The sequence below is a fragment of the Delphinapterus leucas genome, chromosome 2 (genome assembly GCF_059928025.1).
Source record: "Delphinapterus leucas isolate spDelLeu-1000000601 "Yukka" chromosome 2, BTC_Dleu_Yukka2, whole genome shotgun sequence".
NCBI classification, from domain to species: Eukaryota; Metazoa; Chordata; class Mammalia; order Artiodactyla; family Monodontidae; genus Delphinapterus; species Delphinapterus leucas.
The window spans coordinates 44,971,409-44,996,381 of NC_143130.1; the positions used below are offsets into that span (position 1 = coordinate 44,971,409).

The following is a 24,973-nucleotide window of genomic DNA, read 5'->3' on the forward strand; positions in this document are numbered from 1 at the left end:
AACTGTTCAAATGTACTAATGCCTGGGCCCCACCTTAAAGGTTCTGTGGGGGAATCGGCCACACGTGGGGCCTGGGCCGCCGAGGCGCAAAGCCCCCCCAGATGATTCTAACGTGTGCAAGGCTGAGAGCCGCTCTCTAGTCCAACCACCTACTTTGTGGATGTGACACCTTCAAGGCCACCCAGCCTTTCAGTGACAATGTCGGCACACGCAACAATGGCAGGAGAAGTCTACAGAGCACGGATTCTGTGCTGTCCGGTCATCTCATCATCACAGCAGCCCTTGGGGTTGTAGGGTTCCTACCGTGCAGATGAAGAGACTGAAGCCTGTACCTTGCTCAGAACCATGCAACTGCTCTCGGACTTTGTCAACAGGTTTGGAAACAGCCAGAATGTTCACGGAACACCATCTGCAGAACAAGAGCGGGATTCCATGCAGGGAACTTCTGTTTGCAGAGTGGAAAGGACCTCACTGCTCTGAGGGGTGGGATACTGGAGCTCTCTCCTTCCTCCTTTCCACCCACCCCCCACCCCAACTCGCCGGGGTGGGAGTATTGGGTGCACCCAGGGTCTCGTGAACTGTGGTATGGGTAAAACTCCCCAGGGAGTTAGTGAAAGCTGTGAGTTTCCTAGCCTTCTCCCAGGAGATTCTGACTCATTAAATCTGGGGTTGGGCCCAGGGAGATGCATTTCTAACAAGCAGCCCAGAGAGTTCAAATGCAGGGATCTGAAGTGTCCTTTGAGGAACACTGGTCTAAGGGCAAATCTTGGGTCTGCATGTGGGCAGGCATGGGCCTGCCGCTGGCTCTGGCTGGGCCATGAGCCTTGGTGTGATCACCCACAAATGGGGGACTCGGACGCCCTTTGGGTGGTCAGGTTCAAAGGCATCATGGATATGAGACCTATGGGTTTCCAGCCAGTGAGAGCCCCTCACTATTGGGCCTTCCATGGGAAGGTCATTCCAAGAAGAAGACAAGACACTGGCAAACTTTCTTTGACCCAGAAAAATCTGAAAGCTTGGGGGAGCCCTGACATCACAGTAAATGCTCACACCTGTAGGCCCACATGTCTGCACAGTCCCAAGATCCAGGTCTTTATCTTGTCTCTTCCTGCCAAGCAAAAAGACATGTAATTTTTATTTTTTTTACAGTAACAGTATGGGGGTAGTTGCCATCATCCCCATTTTACAGAGGAGGAAACTGTACTCAGAGAGGTTAAGCATGTTGGCCCAGGGCACACAGGAGTGGGGCACCAGGGTATGAACTTGAATGGTTCTATTTCCAGACCTGGCTGCTTTGGCTCTACCAGCCCGCCTTTCTCAGAGACGCTCTCATCTCCAGTGGGAGAGGGTGAGAGAGCCCCCCCTGGGCTTCCTGGTCCCAGATTGGGTACAGTGGCCTGGCCAACTTTTGGCTGCAAGACCTGATGGGGATGAAGCTCAGCTGCTTTGCAGGGACAGGGGCTGGCGGCCATCCCAGGCCTGGCAGCAGGACTCTGTACGGTTCAACCAGAGGCCACCCATGGGGAGAGCCTTTTTGGAGTTAGCTGGAGCTGAGGGCCACCTGCCACCTTGGCCCTGCTGGCAGAGCAGTGGCCCCTGCCTCTTCCAGGCCCTGGGACAATCCTGCCTGTCCACTCCCAGCACTGTGGTTTTGGAATGAGGGTGCGTGGGGCGTGGGCTTCGGGCTCAGCCTTGCTTTCTGGTCTGGAAGCTAGGGGGAGGGGACACTAGCCAAAGGCTGGTGGTTCCAGGTGTCACGTGTTCTGTGTAGGCCGGAGGGTTCCAGGTGCTAAGGGCAGACAGGAGGGAGGGGTTGGGCTTGCCCTGGCTGTCAGGGAAGGCTTCCTCTAGGAAGTGACAGTTCACCTAAGCCAAGTGGGGGAAGGAGGAAAGGTATCCCAAACCAGAAGCCCAGGGACAAGGAGCTCTGAGCCACGCCCTGGGCTGGGCACCACTGCCAGGCTATGGGGAAGGTCGTTTCTTCCTCCCGGCGCTCACCTCCAGGTACAGGGATGGAGGTCAGGTATGGGATTCCGGCACTGCTGCTGTGACAGGCTCCTGCTGCAGCTGTGGTAACAGGCTCAGGAATCAAGAATCACGTGCTGGGGACCAACATTCAGCATCTCACCGAATTGTCACAGCAAATCTGCAAGCTAGATACCCTGGTTCCCGAATGAAAGAGGAAAACAGGGATAGACAGGTCCAATAACTTGTCCAAGGTCACTTGGCCATTAGATGGCTGGATTTGACGTTGAGCCCAGACTCTGATCCGAAGTCTGCGCCCGTTCTTTCACTCACCCCATGGCCCCCCAGCCTTTGTCCGCTGCCCCCTCAACGGAGCGGGAGCCCAGCCGGGGCTGGTGGAGGGAGCATTGTTGCAGGTGACCAGCGTCCCGCTCCTTTGTCCTTTGGATGCAGAGACCAGGCAAGGCTGGGAACTGGGGTTGTCCAGGCAACGGCCCAGCTTCAACCCCAAAGCTGCCTGGGGGTGGGGTGGGAAGTTCAGGGCCCTCAAGGGATGTGCTGACAAGGGAGGGGGAGAAAAGTTGGCCCAGTTCTCAGCTGGTGTAAGGAGCTCAGTCCCCTCACGCCCCCTGAGCCCCGCCAGCCAATCCCCTCAGAGGCCCTCCTGGGTCCCCCTCCCCTCCCACCTCCATCCCAAGGGTCCAGATACCCTTTCCCAGGAAGAAAGTCTCACCAAGGTGCCTGGAGGGAAGAGCAGCCCAAACTTCAGTGGGACTATTTACAGCTGTGTGAGTGATTACCATGTGAAAGAAAGAGGCCAGAGGGGCCTGAGGACGCCCTGGCTGTAACTTGGACACCAAAAGACTTGGGAGGGGGTGTATGGGGGAGGCCGGTGGGGTGCACCAAGTTCTGCCCAAGTCTGGGGTCTACCAAGTTCTGCCTCCTTTTCCACGTCGGACTCCTCTTGGGACCCTGATGGGGGTGGCATCATGTCCACCTGGATTGCTCCACTTCCTCTGGGCAACCTTCCGGCGGTGACCTGAGGCCCTGAAGGAATGGGGGTAAAGTTAAGGGAAAGGTAACCTCCCAAGAATCCCAGAGCAGGAGCTGTGGTGGGCGAGGCCCTTGCGGCCTGAACCCGGGATGTGGTGCTGGAAGGAGGTTCCTGATCTTATTCCTGATGCTCGGCAGCACAGCTCACCACCGATCTACTTTTGTTCCCGCTTCCTAGGAAGTAACAAAACCTGTGCGCTGTATTTCCTCCCTGCCCTGCAAGCTCTTTTCTGGACTTTCCAGCATCCCAATCTCTTCCCGGCATTTGTGACTCAGGTTTCCGTCCTGCTGCATTGGTTAGCAGGACTCCCTTCCTGGGCACATGGCTGCCACAACCTGGTTTCCCTTCCGGTGCGAGGTCCTCAGACAGGAGTGGCCCCTTTTATCTGGGGCACCTTCTCCCTCAGGAGCAGGCAGACACCCCACGCCCCACTGGATGGATGACCGGTCCTCGTGGAGCCCTGTGGGCTTTGTGCCTCTGCTCTTCTTCTGGAACAAAGGATGGCACCTCCTCCCTCTTCTGGCCTGCCTGCCACATGGAGCCTGTCCCTGGCTCAGACCCAAGCACGATGGGAGCGGAGCTGCGGAGGAGGGAGGCCGTGGGAACCACTCTCCCAGCCCCGCTGGGGGCGTCGGGACGCTGCAGCTGCCGTGACAGCCAAGGGCAGACGGCAGAGAGAAGGGACCAGTGTTTGCTGGCTTCTGGGGAGGCATCTATTGCCACCAGGGCTGCAAGACTCCTTAGAAATCTGGGCACTTCCAAGTTCACTGAGCAAGGCAAAGCGCTTGGCAACCCGGCAGGACTTTCCTCTTTTTGGTTGTCGCTTGGGGAGGGACAAGGAGCTCTTGGGAGCGCAGAGCTGGGAACTGAGGCAGCTCTGCCCACGTTCTTCGCATTACACCACGCAGCCGGCTGGACCGAGGGGCCTCTCACACGGACAGCAGTCCTGGGCTCCGGGGAGGCAGCCAGCGATTCAGGAAGGGCGGCACAGGTGCCCGCAGGCAGCAGCTGCAACAGCTCCTACCGTGTGCATTCCAGCAATTTCTCAGAGGATCAGACCCAGTAAATCCCTGTGGAGCTACATGCAAATGGGATTCTTCTTTCTGAATTAGTTTTTGGCAGCTCCCTTGTTTGGGGGTGGGATGAGGTGAAAAAAGTTGGCAAAGAAAGGCAAACTGACATTCATCTTTTTTACGTAGTAGAATCTATAGCAAGGACGTTTCTTACCGCGCTGATTTGACTGGAAATGGTTCTGACTCTTGGTGCCTCCGGGTTAGGGTCCAGCTCCAGGGGACCCGAGTTCCCCGGGAGCTGCTCTGTGCTCCGGGGCTGTCCTCCTGAGTCCTGTTCCCGAAGCTACAGAAATAAGGTTCCACTGGGGAGAAGGGTCCCTTAGAGCTGGGTAGGGGGTGCCCCTTCACCAGGAACCCAGAGTATCCAGGAAGCCTTCACTTCAGGAAGCCCACACAATCACCATCGGGACGTAAAGGACATTTATTATTTTTTTTGAAAGGCTGGAGGGGGACTTTACAAGGGTCGGAAGCCGCTAACCAGAAAGGAAGATAAATAAAATACAAAGCCAGTACGTTGTGGCAGAATTCCAGAAAACACACTGAAAAAATCTTTACAGTTTAAAACTGCTTCACTTTATACATAATTACAAATTAATATACAGCATCTGGGTTTTAACCCCTTTTTATCTAATAGGATTCAGCACAGAAACGTTCATTTAGCATTTGAGGACAACAAACGAGAGCAGAGGTATAAGGTGCATGGTAATCACCCTCCTGCGTGTCCTCGTGTCCCCTGCGTGCGCGGCGGGGCAACACGCCAGAAACCTCAGGCTAAACCGCGACCGTGGGCCAGCCGACCGGGCAGGCCCCTGTCAGTGCTCTGGAGCTGCTCATCCTGGCAGGTGGTCACAAAAGGCAGAGGCATTCAAGCAGGGTGAACACTGGGGTGAGCAGAGACTGGGCTCAGCCTGGGTGTCCGGAGCAGGCTGTCACCGTCTGCGGCAGGAGAGACTTTAGGCAGCTGGGTCTGCCTGTCTTTAAACCTTAGCAAGATGGAGAACTCACCCAAGGCCTGTCGAGCGTTTGACAAATGAAATCCGATTGGTACATGGAAAGAAGCCTTTGTTTTTTTCCCTCTTATGGCAGCACTAAAAGACTTTTCACTTTAAAACCTGGCCAGCAGGCAGTAGATCCCAAAGCTCCGGTTAACTAGGAATCTTACGCTACATGGAAAGAAAGAAAGAAAATGAAGAACCGAACCAAAACAATCTCTTTGCCCCTTTCCTTGTCTCCGAGGGTCAATCGGAGCAACAGCGCCAGGTGGGGCCGTGACCCCAGGAACACAGGTGTGTGTGCCACACTGTCCCGCTGCAGGAAGGCAAGACACACATCCCTCATCCACTGCCGCCGTGGAATTGGAAGCGTTCTTTCTGGGCTTCCACATTCCAAGTGTGTCCACACCCCTTGGCAGTGTCTGGGGTCCCCTGCAAGCCACCCTCTTCATGGCTGCTGAAACCCACTCACCAGGACCGTCTCTCTCAACGCGCTCCCACCCCAGTCCCTGGGCTTAGCTGTCCTCTGGGCACAACTGGCCCCCCCATCAACGCTGTATCAACAACTGCAGCTCCAAGGCCGATACCAAATCCTTGGGGAGAAAGAACCGGCTATGGAAAAAGAACTTTGTGACCAATGGATGAAATATAAAGCGCTTCTGTGAACGGTACCTTCGGGATGGAGTTCTGGCCCCTAAGGTTATGGTGCTACCTTTATTTTAGGCGGGGCCTAGTTATAAACCCTATACACTAACACCCACTCTCCAAATAAAGGTACGACAAAGCCCAAGGATCTTAAAAATGTGTGCTCACTACTGCTAATACTAGGGGCTTGGGAAGACAACAAATAAGGGAGAATATCAGCAAAGGAACAACTGTTAGTGGTATTACCCTGAGACATGAGAGGAAAACAGGTAAGATTTGTACCTTTCCAAAAAGAAAAGTCTTGATAAGGATTTCTTCCCCACAGACAGCTCTCATGGGGGTAGAGGATGGAATGTTGGCAAAGGCTGAATTATGGCAATCTGCATGTTTTTAACCCTCTCCATTGTCAAAGAAAACAGTTAGCATAGTTGATTGTCTCGAAAGTGAAGCGGACTGTAGGGAGCGGTTAAAGTGCACATGCCACCCCACTGGGATGACGACCACTGAGATGATGGAAGTTTTGAGAGAAGATGCAGCCTCCTTCCAGGCAACTCACGAGATTCTGGAACTCTGGATGGTATTTCCATCTGTCCCCCAAAACCTAAACACAAAGAAGGCCAGCCACCTGATTTCCGGAGCTTAGAGAAGCACGGCCCCTAGCGTGGGGACATTGTGGAGAACTGAGTCTGAGCTGTCCCGGGAGACAGCCCCTTCTCACTTGAAGGACACCTCAGTAACCAGGACAGGCCTCAAGGTCAGAGGAGACCTCAAGGCCATCAGCAAAAGCAGGAGCAGCAACAATCCCAGGTGGTTCCCCAAGCGCAACAGCAAAATCCCCGAGTTCCTTATCAAAGGGGGAGAGAGACAGGACGAAGGCATGGAAAAGCACGGGTCCGGGTAAGTGGTTCTCTCTCTGCACCGCACACTGTTCTGGGGGAGATGCCTTCTGATTCTGATTCTAAACTTGTCCAACCACAAGCTGACCAAAGTATTTTAAGTTAGTGGGGTGCAGGTGAAGGGGAAATCACCATTTTAAAACAACTACCACCGAATAATCAAGGCAACCGAAACTTCACAACTAGTTGGGAGCAAGCTGAAAGCCACCTATGCAGCTATATACAGAAACTCAGCATCCAGGGTGCTTCTTGTGAAGAGCCTGCGTTAGGGCAAATCCCATCAGCTCCCAGCACTGGTTTCAAGCCCAGAGGCAGGGAGGCCCGGCCTACAGGGACAGAGGAAGGAGGATGCAGGTCCTCATTCAACAGCCCCACCCCTTTCCAGCAGAGCTGTGGGACAGGGACCCACAGAGGTGAACCTGAGCCAGTGACAGGGACAGACTGCTGAGCTCCCTGTGGATCTGAGAAAGGCATGACAGGCTGGCCGTACTCAAGCTGTACGGACTGGTGGCAGGAAGCAACCTAACCTTTTGCTGTTTAGGGTCTCTGTGGCCGGGGGACGGGGGGGGGGGGTAGTACATTAAGGTTCAATAGAAAATCAGCTGGTTCTGCTCAAGGTGTGTTTCTGAAGGGTAAGAAATCTCCATGACAAAACTAGGCAAATGTAGCCCATGAGTGGCAAGTTTCTTAACTCTCAAGCAAGGAAGAAGACATCCCTTGATCAAAGTATGAGGTGAAGGGGCAGGAGGGAAGGAAATGGACCCCTCCCCCAACCTTAATTTTCCTTTGGGCCTTCGAGGCACTTTGACAGACACGGGGGAGTAAGGAAGCAGCACCGGCTGCTTGACTGGACAGTTGAAACCGTTGGGCTGGTGTGTTCACCCTTAAAACACACACACACACATACACACATGCACACAACACACAAATAAATAAAACAAATCTAAGCTAAAAGTTTTAAACCAGACCTCTTTCAAATAAACTGAAAGATAAATATCTCCATCGGCAAGGCCAGCTTGCAATTCATCAACAAGCACCAAGTTACAGATTGTTTTGTTTGTTTCTAAAAAGTATGTTCAAAGACCCATGCTCCTGAGGGGCAAAAGGCAGGAATCAAAGACCACATTTAAAGCACAGAATTTTCCAGGGTTTCCCCTCCTGGGGGGTTAACAAGTGTGGCAGGTGCAGGGGCCTCAGGGAGAAACATCCTGCACCTCCTTGCTGGTGACAAGCCTCAAGGAATACAGATCAAAACACAGTGGGACAAGAAAAACAGAGAAGGAAACGAACAAACAGGCAGCATCTGTGGATTCTTCAAGGGGTAGAGTACAATAACCAACAGGCCTTTCGTTTCTAAAACTTTTGAAAGAAATCAAATTTTGCCAGGTCTCCTGATAGGAGACCTTTCCAAGCCACACCTTCTGGCCAGCTCTTCTCTCAGTCTGTACTGGTGGGAACCGCTTCATATGGGCCTAACACACCCACCTGAACCTGCTTTTCGTCCAGTTGTCTAGTACAGGGTGGGCACGCCCTGGCAGCGGGAGAAGCAGGCGGTCTCTGCGCGGGTGGAGCGCGGATGGGGCCACCCTCTCCCACGGCGACTGCCACGCAGGAGCAGCTTCCCTGGGGGCACACCTCCAGGTCTCAGGAGTACTGCCAGGAGGCCGTGGCCACTGCTGAGTGGCTAGTGACAACCAAAATGTGTCACGCCGTAGGGGTGATGGTGAGGAGGCCTCTCTACTTCGTCTGCGCCCAGAACATGTGGGCACACATCTTGGAAAGCCAATATATGATTTCTTTTAGACTTGATAAAATTAGATACATTTTCTCTTTTCAAAGTGACTGAAACACCAAAATCAAGGTGTTTCAGGATCATCTGCCTTTTAAAGACATCAAGCCTCTCTCACTGGTTCTCACAAATGCTGTCGTCCCTTCTGAAGTGAAATGAGAGATACACGCGAAAAGGGGTGAGGCGTGCATGGGGTGAGTTTACAGGGAGACAGCCTGGGAGGGCGAGTGGGTGAGGCTCTGGGTGCGCGCTCCCTGAGCGGTGGCGGGCAGTGCCCCTCGTGCGGGGCTTGAGCTGCGCCCAGCAGGCATCTGGTATAGACCGTGCAAAGTTCTGGCGCACTCCACATGTATGTGCAGATGGGCTACTGTATGTGTTCAGATGAAGTCCAACCTATCTGCTGTTTGATTTTTGGTTCTGTTCCCCAAAATAAAAGGCAGTAAGAGTTTCAGACCGCATTTGGAAACACTCTTTTAGTCTCTAGGAATTCCTGACATGTCCAAAACCATCGCCTGGACTTCTGGGGCCACTACTCTGGGTGTAACATCCACCACCCAGCAGGGCTGGCCCCAACCCGAGAGGCGTTGGGTTGCCAATCCTGGGCCTCCTTCCCCACCCTGACCCCCAAGACCAGTTGTTCTTCTGGTCCAGGACCTGGGCAGTGCGGGAGGGCTGGGCGCCGCAGGACAGGGGCATCAGTGTAGGAGAGTGCGCGCACAGGACAGCAGGGGTTGGGGCTGTAACCATGGCGTGACAGAAGCGGCTGCCTCGGAGAGGAACGGGCTCAGCAGAAGATCTCCTCCCCCTCTGCGGGTACTTCAGATGCAGGGACATCTGGAGAAAAGGAAACCAAGGCGGAAAAAGAATTTCAGAAAAACTGCTCTTTTCACTGGTAAATTCTGTTCTTTCTTCCCCAAACACAAGTCTTCTGGGATGCAAACAGATGCGGGGCTGGTGGACAATGACATCCGCCAGCCAGGCCTCCAGGTGATGTAGTGCATGAGGTCGTCAGTGATGTCCTCCGTGTCTACAGCTCCTTAAACTTTACAGAAACACTAGGCTTGCTGTTTGTAAATAGGCCTGGAAATAGGGATTTCTCTTCAACCTCCCACACAGAAGGGAGAGGAATCCTAATGAGAAGGACTCAGACCTTGTGCAGTGGGATTTGATAGCACGCCCTGTGGCGGCAGGCAGGTCAGTTAATCCCGAGCTTCAGCTTCCCAGTGTGTCTGGGGGTCAGCAACACCTCTCTCACAGTCACCTGCAGGATTAAAGCAGCCCTCAGAAAATGCTCACCAAGCACCTGTTATTAGTATTACTGGACCAGGCCTAGAAAGGCAGGGAGGACTGCAGCTGCTTCACTGAGGTGAGTTTCAGCTCCTCAGCTGGACAGTAAGTGTGAGAAATGAGCCCGCACTCCCTACTTCGTGCACGTGCCACACAGAGTGGGTTCTGAAATGTTCTTTGAATCTGTGTTCTTAGTGTAAGTTCCAACAGTCCTTTGCGGGCAGAGCAAGTGGGTTCGGTGAGATGTGTATGGTTCAGCTTTTACACACCTGAATGGCAGCCACCTCTTTTTAACCACTCCCGTGCTGCTAAAGCCACCCACTCTTCAGGATCCAGGGACTACACGGCCAGAGGGAGACCTGGTGTGTGTAACTCACCACCGGACTGCGAACGGCTTCCTTTGTTCTTCTTCTTTTTCTCCTTCTTTTCCTTTGGCTTAGCTAACCCAAACAGGCGGGTGGACGTGGACACTGGGGTCTGGCTCTGACCCTCTGGTACTCTGTTTGTCTGGCTGGTGGAGCCCAGTATGTGAAAAGGCCCCTTTTCTTTGTGTGTCCGAGAGATGCTGTTCCTTTTTGGGGACACTGAGAGTTCTGAGTCCAATGACCCTGATTTGGCTATGGAAGGTGCCGGTGGCAAGGGGGTCTCCTCAGGATTCGGAAGGAAGGATGGGATCCTCAGCAGCTTGGTGTGTTGATGTGAAACCTGCACATGGTCAAGAGAAGGGGTCTGACTTGGAGGCCGGCAGCATCCCCAGTGCCTACTCAGTGAACACTACCTGAGGTCACCGGCTGTGTCAGTGGGTCAGCCCCGTGTGCACCCACTGCCTTGGACTCCAGAGAAATGGTAAAAAGATTCTGATCTTCTCAGTTCCATCTCCTCCCTCCCTCAGGTAGTATCTATGGAAGTGCTAAAAACATCATCTGATGCCATTACTATTTTTATTATCAGCAACATGAAGAATTAACAGTAGCTTGGAAGAGGCAGCTTAGAACTCCCACTCCCTGAAGAAGCAGGAAGAGCTGCTTATCCAACGACTGATTTACACAGGGGTGTAGATAATTATTTCAGGGCTAAGAGATTATAAAGGTCTGTTCAGGTTAGAGGGCAGGTGGAGACGTGCTTATACCAAGATCCTAGCCAAAGGTTAAACCAAAGATAAAGAGAGATAATCAGTCTAATCTGTGCTCCCGCCGGGCCTTGCAGCCTTCCCTGTGGAAGACATCCTTGTGTCACGAAAAGCACATAGAGCCACTGGCTACTCCCTCCACAGACGTGAAAACCTCTGCAGGAAGCTAAACTGCTCCCTCTGGAAGATGTCAGTTTCCTTTTCTTTCATGATCCAAGGTCAATCGATCAAACAAATGGCAACCTGAGTATCAGCAGACAGGAGGATCTGTGTGCACCCAAGCTTCCCACCTGCCACAGGTGCCCCGTTCCAGAATAACCGTAGAACACCACCGAAATAAACTCGGGGGTCAGCGTGCTGCCCACATATGTGATGCTTTCCCATATACGTAGCCGCTGCAGGAAAAGAAAGGTTTCATCCGCAGTAGCGAGACAAATCAGGAATTAAGCAGAGCCCAGATGTCTGAGCATCCCTGAGCAGGAATACCCTCTCTCCATAAGAGGGGCTGCCTTCCATCATTTGCCGGGATGGGCTCCTCCCTGTAGCTGATGCCCACTGACCCCACCATGTGGGTTCTTTCAGGAACTCAGGCGTTACTGCTCTCTGTGAGCCCCAGGCACTGTGCTCCGGGGGCACCTGTGTCCTTGGTGTGCTGTCACCATCCAGCTACAAGTTCCTTTAGCTGGGGACCATTCTGAGAACTTCTGTGGCACAGGGCAGAGGGGTTGCTCCCCAAATCCTGGACGGGTGACTGCCATCCTCAGAGATGCTGAGGCTACTCCAGCCTAAGCGACTGAGGGCTGAGGGAAGTGCCAGGCATCCATTAACTCCCCTAGCCAAATCCCAACCCATCATGCTGAGAGATGCAAAAAGGAGAAAAAGACTCACTTCCTCACCTGCCCCCTGGTGGTGCATAAACAGATCTGTAGAAGCAGCCTTTATATTATCTGCCTACTTTCCTCAGCTGCTCAGAGGGTTCTTGGTTATGCGGGTCGTGACCCGGCCCCCCAGCGCCCCGTACCTGGCCGATGTCACAGTCGGTGGGCCTCTGGCTGAGCCTGTCGGCCTCCCGCTTCAGCTGCTCCTGCTCGCGCTCGAGCTGCCTCTGGGCGGCGCGCAGGCGCTCCAGGTCGCTCTGGTAGGCGACCTTCCTCTGCTGCAGCTCGTCGTGCTCGCGCTCCAGGTCCTGGCGGCCGCGCCGGAGCTCGTCCTCGCGCTGCGCCAGCCGCGCCTCGCGCTCCTGCAGCGCCCTCTCGCGGGACTCCCACTCGCGCTCGCGCCGCCGCTTCTCCTCCAGGTGCTGCGCCTGCTGCCGCTGCAGGTTGGCCAGGTCCTGGCGCTGCTTCTCCAGGCTGCGCTGCTTCTCCTGCTCGATGAGGGAGCTGGGCCGCGACGCCGTCCGCGTGAGCGCCCGCTCGGTCAGCAGCAGCTTCTGGTCCTCGATGTAGCTGTCCTGCTGCAGCACCACCCCCTGCGGGGGAGGCGCACGAGGGGGGACGATGCGCCTCCGCCTGGAGGACGAGGACGCCACCCCAGACTACGGCCCTCCCCTGGTTTCTAAGCTGCTCTGGGAAAATGCTCCAGCATAACCCTGGGCGGCAACCAAGTCACAATGTCAGTGGTGTGGGGGACTCGGATTTGGCAGTCAGCGGCTTTGTATGGGGTGGGGAGTGTGTGTTTGGGAGGTGGGAGGAGGTATGAACTGGACTGGTTAGAAATTGAGGATATTCCCAGAAAGCTGTGTGGGGAGGGTCACCCTACCCAAATACCACACAGAGACATGGAATATGGAAACTTACAATCCTACCAAAGGCCTTCCAGACTGAAACCATGTCCTCTGTGCATGTCAGCACCCCATGTGCTCTGGGGCATGGCTGTCAAGGGTACCTGCAGTCCACCATGTGCTCGTCAAGTCCAGTCTTAGCGGGTCGATGATAATCTAACCACTGCATTCTGGAACCTTTCTCATCATGAGAGCCAGTCTTCTCTAGTCTGAGGGCCCCATTTATCCATAAGAAACCTATAGACCTCAAAGATCCAGGCCAACGAGATACCCTGGTCACCGATTCTCTCGAAACAAGGAAGTGAAGGGATAAGGGAGAAGGGCACATACCTGCAAAGTGCTGAGGAGCTCGTGGAGATGGACGACGCTCTGGATGACCGGCTGCAAAAGGAATCAAAGGACCATCACCTCAGACTCGGAGGCTCAGACCCCAGCACACTGCGTGTCATCCGACAAGAACCCACCCTACCACACAGCAAGGGGCTTGCATTTGAACCAAGTTCTTTCAGACTGAAAGCACCACAGAGAATAAGCCGGTACAAGTAGCCAAGAAAAACAAGATCAAACGAAGTAAGTGTGTATGTAGGAGGGAAGTCAGCACACAGTGAAAGGTATTACAAAGCTCCAATTATTTAAAATGACTGCCACAAAAATGGCAAACACACCAATGTAACAAAACAGAAAGCCCAGAAGCAAACCGCAGCATTAGTATATGATACAAAGAGCATTTCTAGTCAATGGAGAAGGAAAGAATATTCAGTGAATTGTTCTGAAAAAACTGGCTAAATCGTTGGAAAAAATTAAGTTGGGATCCACAGAAAAAACATTCAAATGGATTGAAATGTTAAGTGTAGAAAAGAACTGTAAAAGAGCTGTAAGAAAATGTGAGAATGTTTTCTGATCTTGAAATAGGGAAGGCTTTTCAGAGACAGAAACAATGGAAGAAACCACAGACACACACACACACACACACACACAATTTCAACTTTTACTATGTAAAAATGTATAATAAAAAGGCAAAGGAAACAGTGAACAGAACAAGGCAAAAGAAACCTTTAATTTAAAAAAGGCTCTCATAGATCGACAAAATAACGAATATTCTAGTAGAAAAACAGGCACAGAACATACACCAGCAATTCACAAAAGAAGAAATACAAATGGCCAATTATATAACATATTAAAAATGATTCAACCTTATTTGAAATCAGAAGAATGCAAAAATAAATAACCACTTGAACTTATCAACAAAATGTCAATTAAAAAATTATTCCCAGTGTTGATGAAAGTATGATGAGAATGGATACTCTTCTACTGACAGGGATGAACGCTGTATAACCTTTATAGAGGGCGGATGACATGCTGAAGAAATAATCAGAGCCCTGCAAAAAAAAGTATGAGGATGCTCTTGACTGCATCATTTAAAAAGCAAAAAAGTAGAGAAAGAACCACTGGAAAGATTAAATAAATTATGGCACATAACATAATAATATGCAGCTGTTAATTAGCATGTTTCTTTTTGGGATTTTTTGTTTGTTTTTTTTTTTGCGGTGCGCGGGCCTCTCACTGTTGTGGCCACTCCTGTTGCGGAGCACAGGATCCGGATGCGCAGGCTCCGTGGCATGTGGGATCTTCCCGGACCGGGGCAGGAACCCGTGTCCCCTGCGTTGGCAGGCGGACTCTCAACCACTGTGCCACCAGGGAAGCCCGATTAGCATGTTTTGCACAAATATGCCCTGGGGAAATGCTTTTGGTGTCTTAAGAGAAAAAAAGCAGGATACGAAGCTCCAGGGAGTAGTGAAACAAATTGTATAAAATTATGTTTATGCAACTCGCACTCACACATAAAGTACATGTCCTGTATAAGAAAAGGCTGGAAATATGAACACCAAACATTTAATAGTAGCTATTGCTCAGTGGTACTATGTTTACTTACTTTTTTCCTTTTTTACATTATTGGATGTTTTCCAAATCTTCTACCACAAACATGTATTCCTTTTATAATATTTAAAACACAAAAACTTTATTATCAGGCTTAGCTCTTCTGAGAATACGATTTACCCCTCATTTAAGTTTATTCTTAATTAACAGAGAGAGGGAGAAGTCACAGCAGACCAGCTGACTCTGACTGAGCATCCGTAGTGTATAACCCATGCTGGAATGCCTGAAAACCACTGGTCTTGTACTGTCTCTTATCTGACTCTTCTCACTAAAAATGAGGGGAAAGTTGCCAGGTGAAAAAATCAACTAAGGGCTACTTTTTAAGCAGCGCTAGAGCACAGCAGCCTGTGTGGGAGCAGGCTTACTTCATTCAAGGATGGACACGCTGAAAGGGGTTACGTCAGCGTGTAGACTAACATGCCAACAAACAGAAGACAAAAAACACCCTTCTGTGTTTTAGGGAAAAAAGGAAAGATTTCCTTAATCTGAAATTTCAAAACCAAGCTCCTCAGGGATTTAAGGTATTCCATTAAAAGCAGGAAGAAACACAGAGAACACCCTGAGAGCTACACCCTAGCACCCCACTGTCCTGTGTCCAATTCCAGCCTGCTGACACAGTCACACGCTTGGAGTCAACTAGGTTTGGAGACAGTAGTAACCTTGAGGAGGATTTCTTAAGAGGGACCCAAGGAGATGGAGAAACAGTGAAAGGCGTGGGTTATCCTGCAGGGTCAGCGGAGCTCAGCGGAAGGCCGATGAAAGACTTCCGTGGGGACCCGATCTCTAGCTAGGAGACGACAAGGCTATTTCTAGAGTGACACACACAGAGCGAAAAGCAGTGCTCGGAGAAGAAAACTCAAGCTGAGTTGCAGCATAAGAAATTATTATGCAAAATTTTACCCACAAGTTAATTTGCCACGTTCCAGACTGTGGCTTTGCTGCCAGGCTTGTATTACAGCAAAGGTGGCTACAAATTCTACGCAGTGTGCGCAGATGGAAAGAAATCACCGTGGGAGCTTCATGGCCCACGTTTAGAGAAAGCAAGGGGCTTCTCAAGGACAGAGAAGCAGAGGCAGTACTCTGGCAAAAGGGCAAGACGAGGCCCTGGGGCCAGGGAAAGGAAACACAACTGCACAGATCAGCCAGGAGCCAAGCTTGTTCATCATGGCAAAACAGAAATGAGTATTCCTAACCTAGCAATTATAACGAAATCATATTCTTTTAAATAGCTCATAATGTTCTTACCTCACTGTTTCTTTTAAGCATAAATGCCAGGTTAGCATTTCCACCCTATAAAACAAACAAAAAAAGTGCATTTAAAAACAACGAAGACTCTGAGGCAAGAATGATATTCAGCGTGTGTCTGAGTTATGCTGTGACTTCCCGTTTTCGTTCTTTTTTACAGTAGCTTCTCACTGCAGGGCAGTAAAGATTTGAGGCTGAACTGTTACTGAAGCCTTGCAAAGAGTTCAGGTGGGTGTGTGCATTTAAACAAGCCTCTTAATGAAACTGGTCCAGCCACGGCCGCGGCAGAGCTGTGCACGTAGACGTGGTGTCTGGAGACAGGCCCAACGGCCAAGAACGTGGGGCTCTGAATTGTACTGTTTGCTTAAAAACGTGCTTTCCTCTTCAGATAAAACAGGAAATAAAAACGGCAAATTGGGCATCCAAAACAAAATCAAAGTAGGCTAGTTTCAAAGACTATGAATTTAGAGGAAGTGCCAGGGAGGACTTAGGGAGTGTACTTTAGAAAGAAATACCTTTTTCAGACCACTATCCGATTCTGTTCTCCTAAGATCTTGGCCATCATCGCCCTCTTCCTTCTCACCTCCTAAACAAACAAACAAGGTGGGGTTTTTTTGCCGTTGTAAAACAGATTAGCCAATGAAATACTATATACATAGCTTAGGGACAGAGTATTTCTGAATCCTATTAATGCCAATGGCAGCTAAGGGACTGATTATTAATAATTTTACGGATGCAGAAGAACTAGAAGCAGAAAGGAAAAACAAGTGTTATTACCCCCCCTTTGGCTACAGCTTAGCTGAGATCTCAGGAAAACCTCTTTTATTACTGAAAATGAACATGACATTCATAGAGGTTCCTGAGTGTTTTAGCAGCTAGATACTTATTAGGATCTCACTAAAACATTTACTGACTGATTGGGACAGAGGAGACGGAGCTCCCAGAGTACAGATCATTTTTAGTTGTGATAGTTAAGGATTGCCCATAAGAACACATGAGTTCAAAACCACTGACCTTTTGAAGCATTCATCTGATGGCTGTCAAATCCTCCAAAGGTCTCTGCTCTCCGGGGCAAGGAAACGGGGCCTACCATGCCTTCTTGTTCAACAGGGCTGCTGACAGCCTGCCCAAGTGTGCCTCCCAGGCTTCCACTCACCAAGCCCTGAAGGATCTCCACTGGAAGAAAGGAAACATGCAAAACTGACATCTCCTCTTTTAATGGGAAAAAGAAAATCTCATGGAAATACACTATATGTAAAGGGAAGAGGAACAGAAAATTCCAAAGTGACTACGTGACTTCCTTTGCTGAGAGAAAGCTCTCAGCTCAGGATACATGCATTAGATGGATTCTACTGGAAATGCAGAGATTAACTCTTCAGCCTTATTCACATGAGACCTAGGAGATTTAAAAGGGTACAGGGAAGGCAGAGTAATTTACTGGAAGGAGCATGGCTCCGGGAGTCAGATCCAAAGCAGCCAAAAGGAATTCCCTAGGAAGTAAGGTGAGGCAATTTGAGAACTGCAGTTCAAACTGGCAGGCTTTTTGCCCCTCCCATAGGGAGGTCAAGGGGCTAGAGCAGTCTCAGCATCTGAATTCTCAAATCCAACCAGCTAGGGTTCCCTTCTAGAGCAGCAGTGTCCCACAGAAAGGAGAACGTGCTGACAATGGAATAAAAATTGAGCAGGAGAGAAGCAACAGAGATAAAGGAAAAAGAAGGTCCAGATGGAATAAGGGAGGAAACAGAGGCAGGGAATCTCCTAAGACAAGCCATTGTTATTTTCTAAAAACACTACATGAAAACAATAGAAGAGTCCGATGAAGCGAAAGATGCTATCTTAGCCTAAAAATGTAGGAAATGTATTTCACACAAAAATGAGCAACAGAACAACATCAAAGTCAAATCCCACACAAAGTTCGGGAAAGGCAGAGAGAGAGAAAGAACAAGGGGCATAACTTCCCTACATATAATAAAAGCACATCAGAAGGACATGTCCATAAAGTAAGTGAGCTAATAAAATAAAGACAATGACACAAGACATGAAAGAACCTAAGTCAGAATCAGAAAACACAGAAAGGAGGTGGCAAAACTCAAGTGGAAATGAAAGGAAAAAAGGTATCCCTTTAAGAAATGGAAACTGAACTAGAATATGAGAACAAATAAACCCAAAAGAAAATGACTTAAGATAATAGATGGTGAAAGGATATTTAAACATTAAAAAGATGAAGCTATAAAAAGTACTATGGGAAGCAAGAAGTATTGAAGACAGGCAAAGATGATCCAACATGTGGATAGTGGGAGTTCTTGAAGAAGAAAATCAAAGCAAGGGTGTAGGAAAAATACTAAAAACTATAAGAATACATCTCTGAAATCTGAAAAATCTGAAACTATATGTCAAAATTGAACACTGTGAACCCGAGAACATCATTCCAGGATAACCAGCACCAAGGCATATTCTAGTAAAACTACTCGGATTTAGGGGGAAAAAATCCTTTGGGCGTCTAGGCAAAGAGCACGTGACTTACATGGGGAAAATCAAATTACGGTCAGACTCTGCCAGCGATGCTTTACGTCAGAAAAAAATAAATAAATATTTGAGAATTAAGACACTCAGAGGAAGAGAACGTGAACCAAGGATTTTATACCCAGCAGAACAGATTTTCAAGTATAAAGGGCACAAATTATTACCGATATGCAAGGACTCGGTATATTATCCTCATGAACCTCTCCTGAGACATCTACTAAAGAATAAGCTTTAGACATCCAAAATGACTGGAGAGACACTGATAAAAACTGGTGGTGGTTCTTGCAGAATGAAGACTACAGTTCGGGTCTAAGAAGGGGAGAGTGCCATATACAGTGGTTGTAAGCTGACAGTATAGACAGAGTACAACTGGTAAATAAAAAAGGGGGGAGGGAATGGGGATAGCATAAAAGAGTCATATTTAGCGATAGTAGTGTTAGTATTGTTATTCTGATGTGTATGTTAAGGTAAATACAGGATGTTTTATTTCTACGATGTATCCTTGAGAATGAGGATTCACAATGTGGAAGAAAATTCACACATTAAATATGTGTGAATTCATTAGGCCATCCCCTCATGCACACACACAAGGATATTTCCCCCAAAGCGGCCCACTGAAAAGGCCCAACCTAGTAACAATGAAAATCCCAGCAGCAATAACCACCCCAAGCGCCTAAACAGTGGTCTTGAAATACCACTTCCCACTAAAAGAAACCAGAGCTTCTCAGAAACATGGCTAATTCCAGGTATGGGCAGAAAACAAGATGAGCCTGGAACATCTTAACATACCAAACAGCAAAGCAGCTCTCAAAGACTGCTGGGGTCACGCGAAAAGGACTCAGAGGCCCCACAAAGAGGTGCTCCTTGGCAAAGAGAGGACCTTTTTAACTTTTAATAAGGATAAGAACTGCAACAACTTGAAGCGCATCAGACATATTTAATTCATGAGTCTATAATAATATATTAAAAGTACCGGTCACTTTCAGAGAATGACCGTAATCAATTCACTACTTTGAAAACTGGTAAATAATGGGGGAGAAAAAAATCAAGCATTTATCCTTTTATCTTGTTTTCCCTATATGTTACAACTAGACATTTTGTGCCCCCAGAGGAAAGCGCACAACACTCCGGTAACACAGCTTTTGCCAAAGGGATTATGTCTGAGCAACTGAGCCCCCGAGTCCAGCAGAGAATCTAAAGGAAACGGAGGGCAGAAGAACAGAACCCCTGTGTGAATAAAACCCAAAAAGAGAAACCCACAGGTCAAAGCTCAAGGATAAATTGTGTGGAAAAGAAAGGGATGGTGGGGTGGGTGGAGGACTGTAAATAAAGAATCCTAAAAGGCATATCAAAAACCATGAATACAACTGAGCCACAGGGTCTATGAACAGGCACTTGGCCATAAAACCATAAAGAAACCTAAGCGATTACTGTAAAAGTCACAATATACTTTCAGGAGGGAGGGAGAGAGCTCTGATGGGGACAGGACATGTGGAAGGGCTTTAAGGGGTCTGGCCACATTTTATTTCTCGACCTGGGTAGTAGTTACAAGGATGCCCACCTGATAATAATTTACTAAAGCGAAATATGTATTGGGTTGTTTTCTGTATTTGTGATTTATTTTACAATAAAAAAGTACAAACTGGTAGATAATATTAGTGTGTAAACCACTGTGGGAGGAGACAAAGAGGGGGGCAATGCTGAATGTAAATTACCCTCATTTATGGCACTTTTCATTAAAGGCCCTCCTTTGAGAGCCTCTTCTGTGTTGGATCGGAAGAGGATTCTAGAGCTTTGAGTTGGGGAGCCATCCTCTGGCAAGGGAGTGCTGCACTCAGTCATGGCCCGGAAAATCATCTCCTTCTCTTCCAGTAAGAGTAGGATCTGCTGGTCCTTTTGCTGAAGTTGTTCTGCAGGTGCACAGAGAAGAGATCTGGTGACTTGACTGTTCACTATGATGAGATGACTAAGACATGACCACCACCTTGTGGTAACGCATGGAACCACAAGGAACACAGCTTCCCCCACTTTCTTTTTCATCATGAAGGCAGTATCAAGCTTTTGATCTGTAATGTCTACCTGGAAAACTATCCTGGGTCTTTCTATGCAAATGCCAGAATTTCTGACATAACGAACTTGCACTCTGTTCCATTCTCCTGCCTGCTGTTTATTTCTCAACCCACACACTCTTCTCTGGCTTCCGCCCATCACTCTGCATCTGCTCTTTCCAAGGTTACCCTTCACTACTGAATCCAGTGAAGCCTTTCATTTCATCTTTTCCAGCATGGATGACTTCCCCCATTTAAAACTGTTTCCCGGACTTCCCTGGTGGCGCAGTGGTTAAGAATCTGCCTGCCAATGCAGGGAACACGGGTTTGAGCCCTGGTCCGGGAAGATCCCACATGCCGTGGAGCAGCTAAGCCCGTGTGCCACAACTGCTGAGCCCGCGCTCTACAGCCTGCGAGCCACAACTACTGAAGCCTGCGTGCGCCTAGAGCCTGTACTCCGCAACAAAAGAAGCCACCGCAAGGAGAAGCCCCCAGTAGCCGCAACTAGAGAAAGCCTGCGTACAGCAACGAGGACCCAAGGCAGCCCAAAATGAATGAATGAATGAATGAATGAATGAATGAATGAATGAATAAAATAAAATAAAACTGTTTCCCTCCCCATCTGCTTTTGAGGTTGCTGCTGGTTCTCTTCCTACCACTCTTACTCCAGCACTTTACAGACCAGACCTGCCACCTGCCATGAATGAGTATCTGGGCTTCCCCCACCCCCCAGCCCTGGGCTCCATCCTAGACTCCTTTCTATACTTTACATGCTTTCCTCTCGGGGACCTCAGTCACTCCCATGGCTTCAATTACCTCTTATGTGCTGGTAACTCACAAAAGGCACCCCAAATCCTACCCACTTTTTGAGCACCAGACCGCTGAGTCCCACTGTCAGGCGGCTCTCTCCACCTAGACGCCTTGTTCTCCGCACGTCAGAAACCTCTGTTCTCCCTTCTTGCCACCCCGCCTCCTCCCTGTAGCCTGTGGCCTCTTCCTCAGGCAACAACACTGTCATCCCCCAGTTGCCCAGCTGGAAACCTGGGAGCGGTTTTGTCTCCTCACTCTGTCCCACCACCCACAGTGGTTCCTTATTTCTTACTCACGTCCATCCCCGCTCCAGGCCATTTCTCACCAAACTTATCCCAAGAGTCCCCCAACTGGCCTTTCCACTCCCAGTGGGCTCCCCCAGTCCCCCAAGCAATTCTCCCAACTGGTGTCAATACCAATTAAAAAAATTTAAGTTTAAATTTTGCTAAAGAAATTGTATCATTCCCTTTGTTGCCTTTCAAGGTGTGGTGGCTTCCTGGCTTACTCTCCCATCACTCAGCCCTTACTCTCCAGACATACCAAACCTTCATTCCTTGGCAGACATGTCAAGTCCTTTTTCACTTTTCACCTAACTATTCTTCATCTGGTGAGGTAATTTCTTTCAGATGTAGCTCCTGTGTCATCTTCTCTGTGAGACTCACCACAGGCAGGATTCGTGGGTCCTACACACTTTACATGTGCCTGTGGTCTAGGTGGCCTGTCATTTATGTAGATCTCCCTTGCCAGAGTGTGGGTTTCCTGATGGCAGGGACAGTGTTTTAGGGCTCGTTGCATCCCTAGCACCTAGCGTTATGCCTGGCCAGGTGCTTCATACATGTGAAAAGAAGGCAGTTCTTATCTCTGCCATCCTAATCACGGGCAGAGATTAAAAAATGTGATACTGGCTCCAGTCTAAATCCGTCCATCTCTTTTTTTGTTTTTCTCCCCATTGAAACAGAATGAAGCAATAAGTAAACTCCTTGGGTGCCTATATTTCCTTGACTCTGGGCCTTACTTCTACCCAAAGCACAACACGTATTTACTTCAGAACACTCAGCAAGCACCGGCAAAGGGGCACGAGCACTGCGCCCTGCAGCTGAGCAGACAGGGAGCACAGCCCTGGCTCTGCCATGAACTGTGTGTGTGTGACCCTGGGTTGCTTGGCCTTCATGGGCCTCAGCTTTCTCACCTACACAGTGGGGATTACAATACAGGTCTTGCAGGGATGCCAACAAGACTACGTGAAACAGTAGGGCCTTGACAGAGCGTGGTCAAACATAACCCATAAGCACACTTCTCCCCAAACCACCTCATGATGGATTTGGAACGCAGGGCACAGTGGCGGGGGTGACTGACAAATGGATCAACTGGAAAATTCTTTCCCGCAAGTACCTTTCTCTCCTTGTTTTAATCTTAGATGTGACCATGAGTTCTGGCAGATTCTTCTGTGACAAAGTACAAAGACTGTCACCAGGGTCCAAGGACACTGATACCGAGACGAGAGAGCCAATATCCCCTCGATCTAGTATCAGACACATTCCTACAGCCATTGTTCCCCAGGACCTGTGCCAGCTCAGATCTGGTTTCTCTTCTGTTAGGAGCTATTCCTCTCCTCGGCTGACATCCCTGCCGGCATGGCTCTGGGATGGAGGTGCAGCGGGGACTCTACGGGACTGCAGACGCGCCCAGACAGGGCCTCAGACCGCTTCCACCAGCTTTACCTTTTAACTCCCGAGCTTTGATGTCCAACATCTTCTTTTCTTCCTCATTCTCACTAGGAATTCCTTCATCTTCATCTCTGTTCCTAATACAACCATAACAAAACAGCACATCCTGAAGATGTCAATTAGTCTGACGGCGGCCCAACCGTTATGAAACCACAGAGGTACCAGGAGGCGGGGGTGGGCCAGGGTGTGTGACTCACAGGGTGCTGATCGTGTCCTGGATGATCTGAATCCAGCTGTTCCGCTCCTCTTTGGAGCTGGCGTGGACTTCCACCATCTCTGGAACTTTCATCCCCATACTGATTAGGAATAAACCTTTCTCCTCGTGTGCTACCTCTCTTACAATCAGCTTCTTTAGAGAGATCACCGTCGACTTCTGGTCCTGGAAAATGGGGAGAGCGCAGATGTTAAGACATGGATACAACAGTCTAGCTCTTCAGACAACCTCCGTCTAAGGTAAGACTGGATGCCTTTTAAAAGCATATGGCTCACTCACATTTTATCCAACAGAAAAAGATTTCCAAAAAGGAAACGAAAATTTAAGGTTATCAAGGTTCGAGTCCTGTTTTCTGCATGATGAGTCCTTTCCGGTTTGTCACAGAATCTGGTTGGCAATGTGATAAATTGGCAAGATTTGTAATACGTAATGTGTGAGACATACTCCAGTGACAGATTTCTTTTTAGATCAAATTCCAAAGGCTCTCAAAAGGATTATGAGGGAACAGAAAAATAATTGGTGGGGAGGGAGGCGGGCAGAAAATTGCAAGGGTATATAAGGAATGACTCGGAGGCATTGGTCCTGAGCCAATTTTAAGAAGGTGGGAGAGCAGTAATACAGTGTTAACACTCAACACCTACCATCACCGGTTTGAATACTGTTCATTACAAACAGCACACAAACAGTTCAGCTTACCAATGACGCAAAGACGTATTTCTGGTCTTTTTCTTGAAGGAAAACTAAAATGTCAGTAAGCAGGACCGCTTGAACCTCTGTAGAGGGGGGAAGGGAAGAGAGAACAATGACCACTGAACGGTGAAGCACCTTCAGGGCACTTCATTAGAGGAAAACTCAGCAACACACCCGCACAGCACATTATTACACTCCTCCAAGGCAAGGGCTTGACATTTCTGCAGGGTCCACATATGGTCATTAGATTGTTAGAGGCATTTTAAAATGGGGTCTATCACCAAAGCCTTGCCTTGGGAAGGCTTAAGCACTCAGTGCTGGAAAGATATATCCCACAAGGCAAGATTTTTAAGAATAAATAAGAGTAAAGCTGGAAAGCAGGACTTTAACAGATGCTAAATAGCAACACAGTCTACAGGTCATAATACTCAGGTCATAGTATTTCTCAACTTCTGATCATACTAATGGGAAAAAGGCGTGGGACAGCAGACAGGAAGGCGGCCAGAAGGTGATGTACAAGAATATCTCAGTCTAATGAAAGGCAGGCTTCATCCACACGTCCTAGAGGACACGGATGGCTAGACAACACCCACTGCCGTCACAGGTACACGAAGTGCAGTGGCTCCGCTCCCAGCTCCAACACAGCACAGTCAACCTCAACCCCTCTGCACCGTGGACACAGCCTTCTCTTCTTCTCAATTAAGACAAAACAAAAGCCAAATTACCATCTCTAGCTGGATCCAGGAATCAAAAGAATGCCACAAACTCTTGTTCTAACCCTCTAGGAGTATGAAGTGACATTTCCCATTATTCCCTTAAGGACAAAGTGGGACCTCCCTGGAGGTGAGCCGTCTACTGAGACCTAACAGGTCCCTCTGTACCGCCTTCACTCTGGAAAGGGGAGCCTACAAATCTCTGGGAAAACAACGGGCTGACTTATGCAGCCGCCTCCTGGGTGGGCAGGACCCTCTTGGCCTTTCCTACCACTACTGCCAAAACTGGGGTACCTCCTCTGTGTAATTCATTGCAAAGCTATGCGGGAAAACAGAAGCAAGGATGTCTGATTCCTATGGTGGTCTAGTTTTTCAGCCTAGACCACAGTAATTTTCCACGCACTACCATTCGTTTCGACAAGTTTTTTTTTTTTTTTTTAACTTTACTTTTA

At 49.2% G+C, this 24,973-nt stretch overlaps 1 protein-coding gene across 17 annotated transcripts in view; it reads right to left on the bottom strand.

Moving 5' to 3' along the window:
• Nucleotides 1–4,494: 4,494 nt before the first annotated feature.
• The window catches only part of AKAP13 (A-kinase anchoring protein 13), a 342,746-nt gene continuing 322,267 nt past the window's right edge, over nucleotides 4,495–24,973 (bottom strand). For 11 of the 17 annotated variants that reach the window (XM_030764022.2, XM_030764018.2, XM_089906837.1 and 8 more), the window contains 11 exons: nucleotides 23,815–23,891; nucleotides 23,102–23,283; nucleotides 22,899–22,981; nucleotides 20,035–20,229; nucleotides 16,811–16,972; nucleotides 16,312–16,382; nucleotides 15,797–15,841; nucleotides 12,944–12,994; nucleotides 11,852–12,301; nucleotides 10,079–10,406; nucleotides 9,078–9,248 (listed from right to left, as the gene is read on the bottom strand). In XM_030764022.2, coding sequence (XP_030619882.2) covers nucleotides 9,199–9,248; nucleotides 10,079–10,406; nucleotides 11,852–12,301; nucleotides 12,944–12,994; nucleotides 15,797–15,841; nucleotides 16,312–16,382; nucleotides 16,811–16,972; nucleotides 20,035–20,229; nucleotides 22,899–22,981; nucleotides 23,102–23,283; nucleotides 23,815–23,891 — 1,694 coding nt within the window. In that variant the 3' untranslated portion in view covers nucleotides 9,078–9,198. Of the gene's footprint in view, nucleotides 9,249–10,078; nucleotides 10,407–11,851; nucleotides 12,302–12,890; nucleotides 12,995–13,644; nucleotides 13,993–14,546; nucleotides 14,606–15,796; nucleotides 15,842–16,311; nucleotides 16,383–16,810; nucleotides 16,973–20,034; nucleotides 20,230–22,898; nucleotides 22,982–23,101; nucleotides 23,284–23,814; nucleotides 23,892–24,973 lie in introns of those variants that run through there. The other 6 variants (XM_089906831.1, XM_089906834.1, XM_089906833.1 and 3 more) reach the window with 6 other exon arrangements.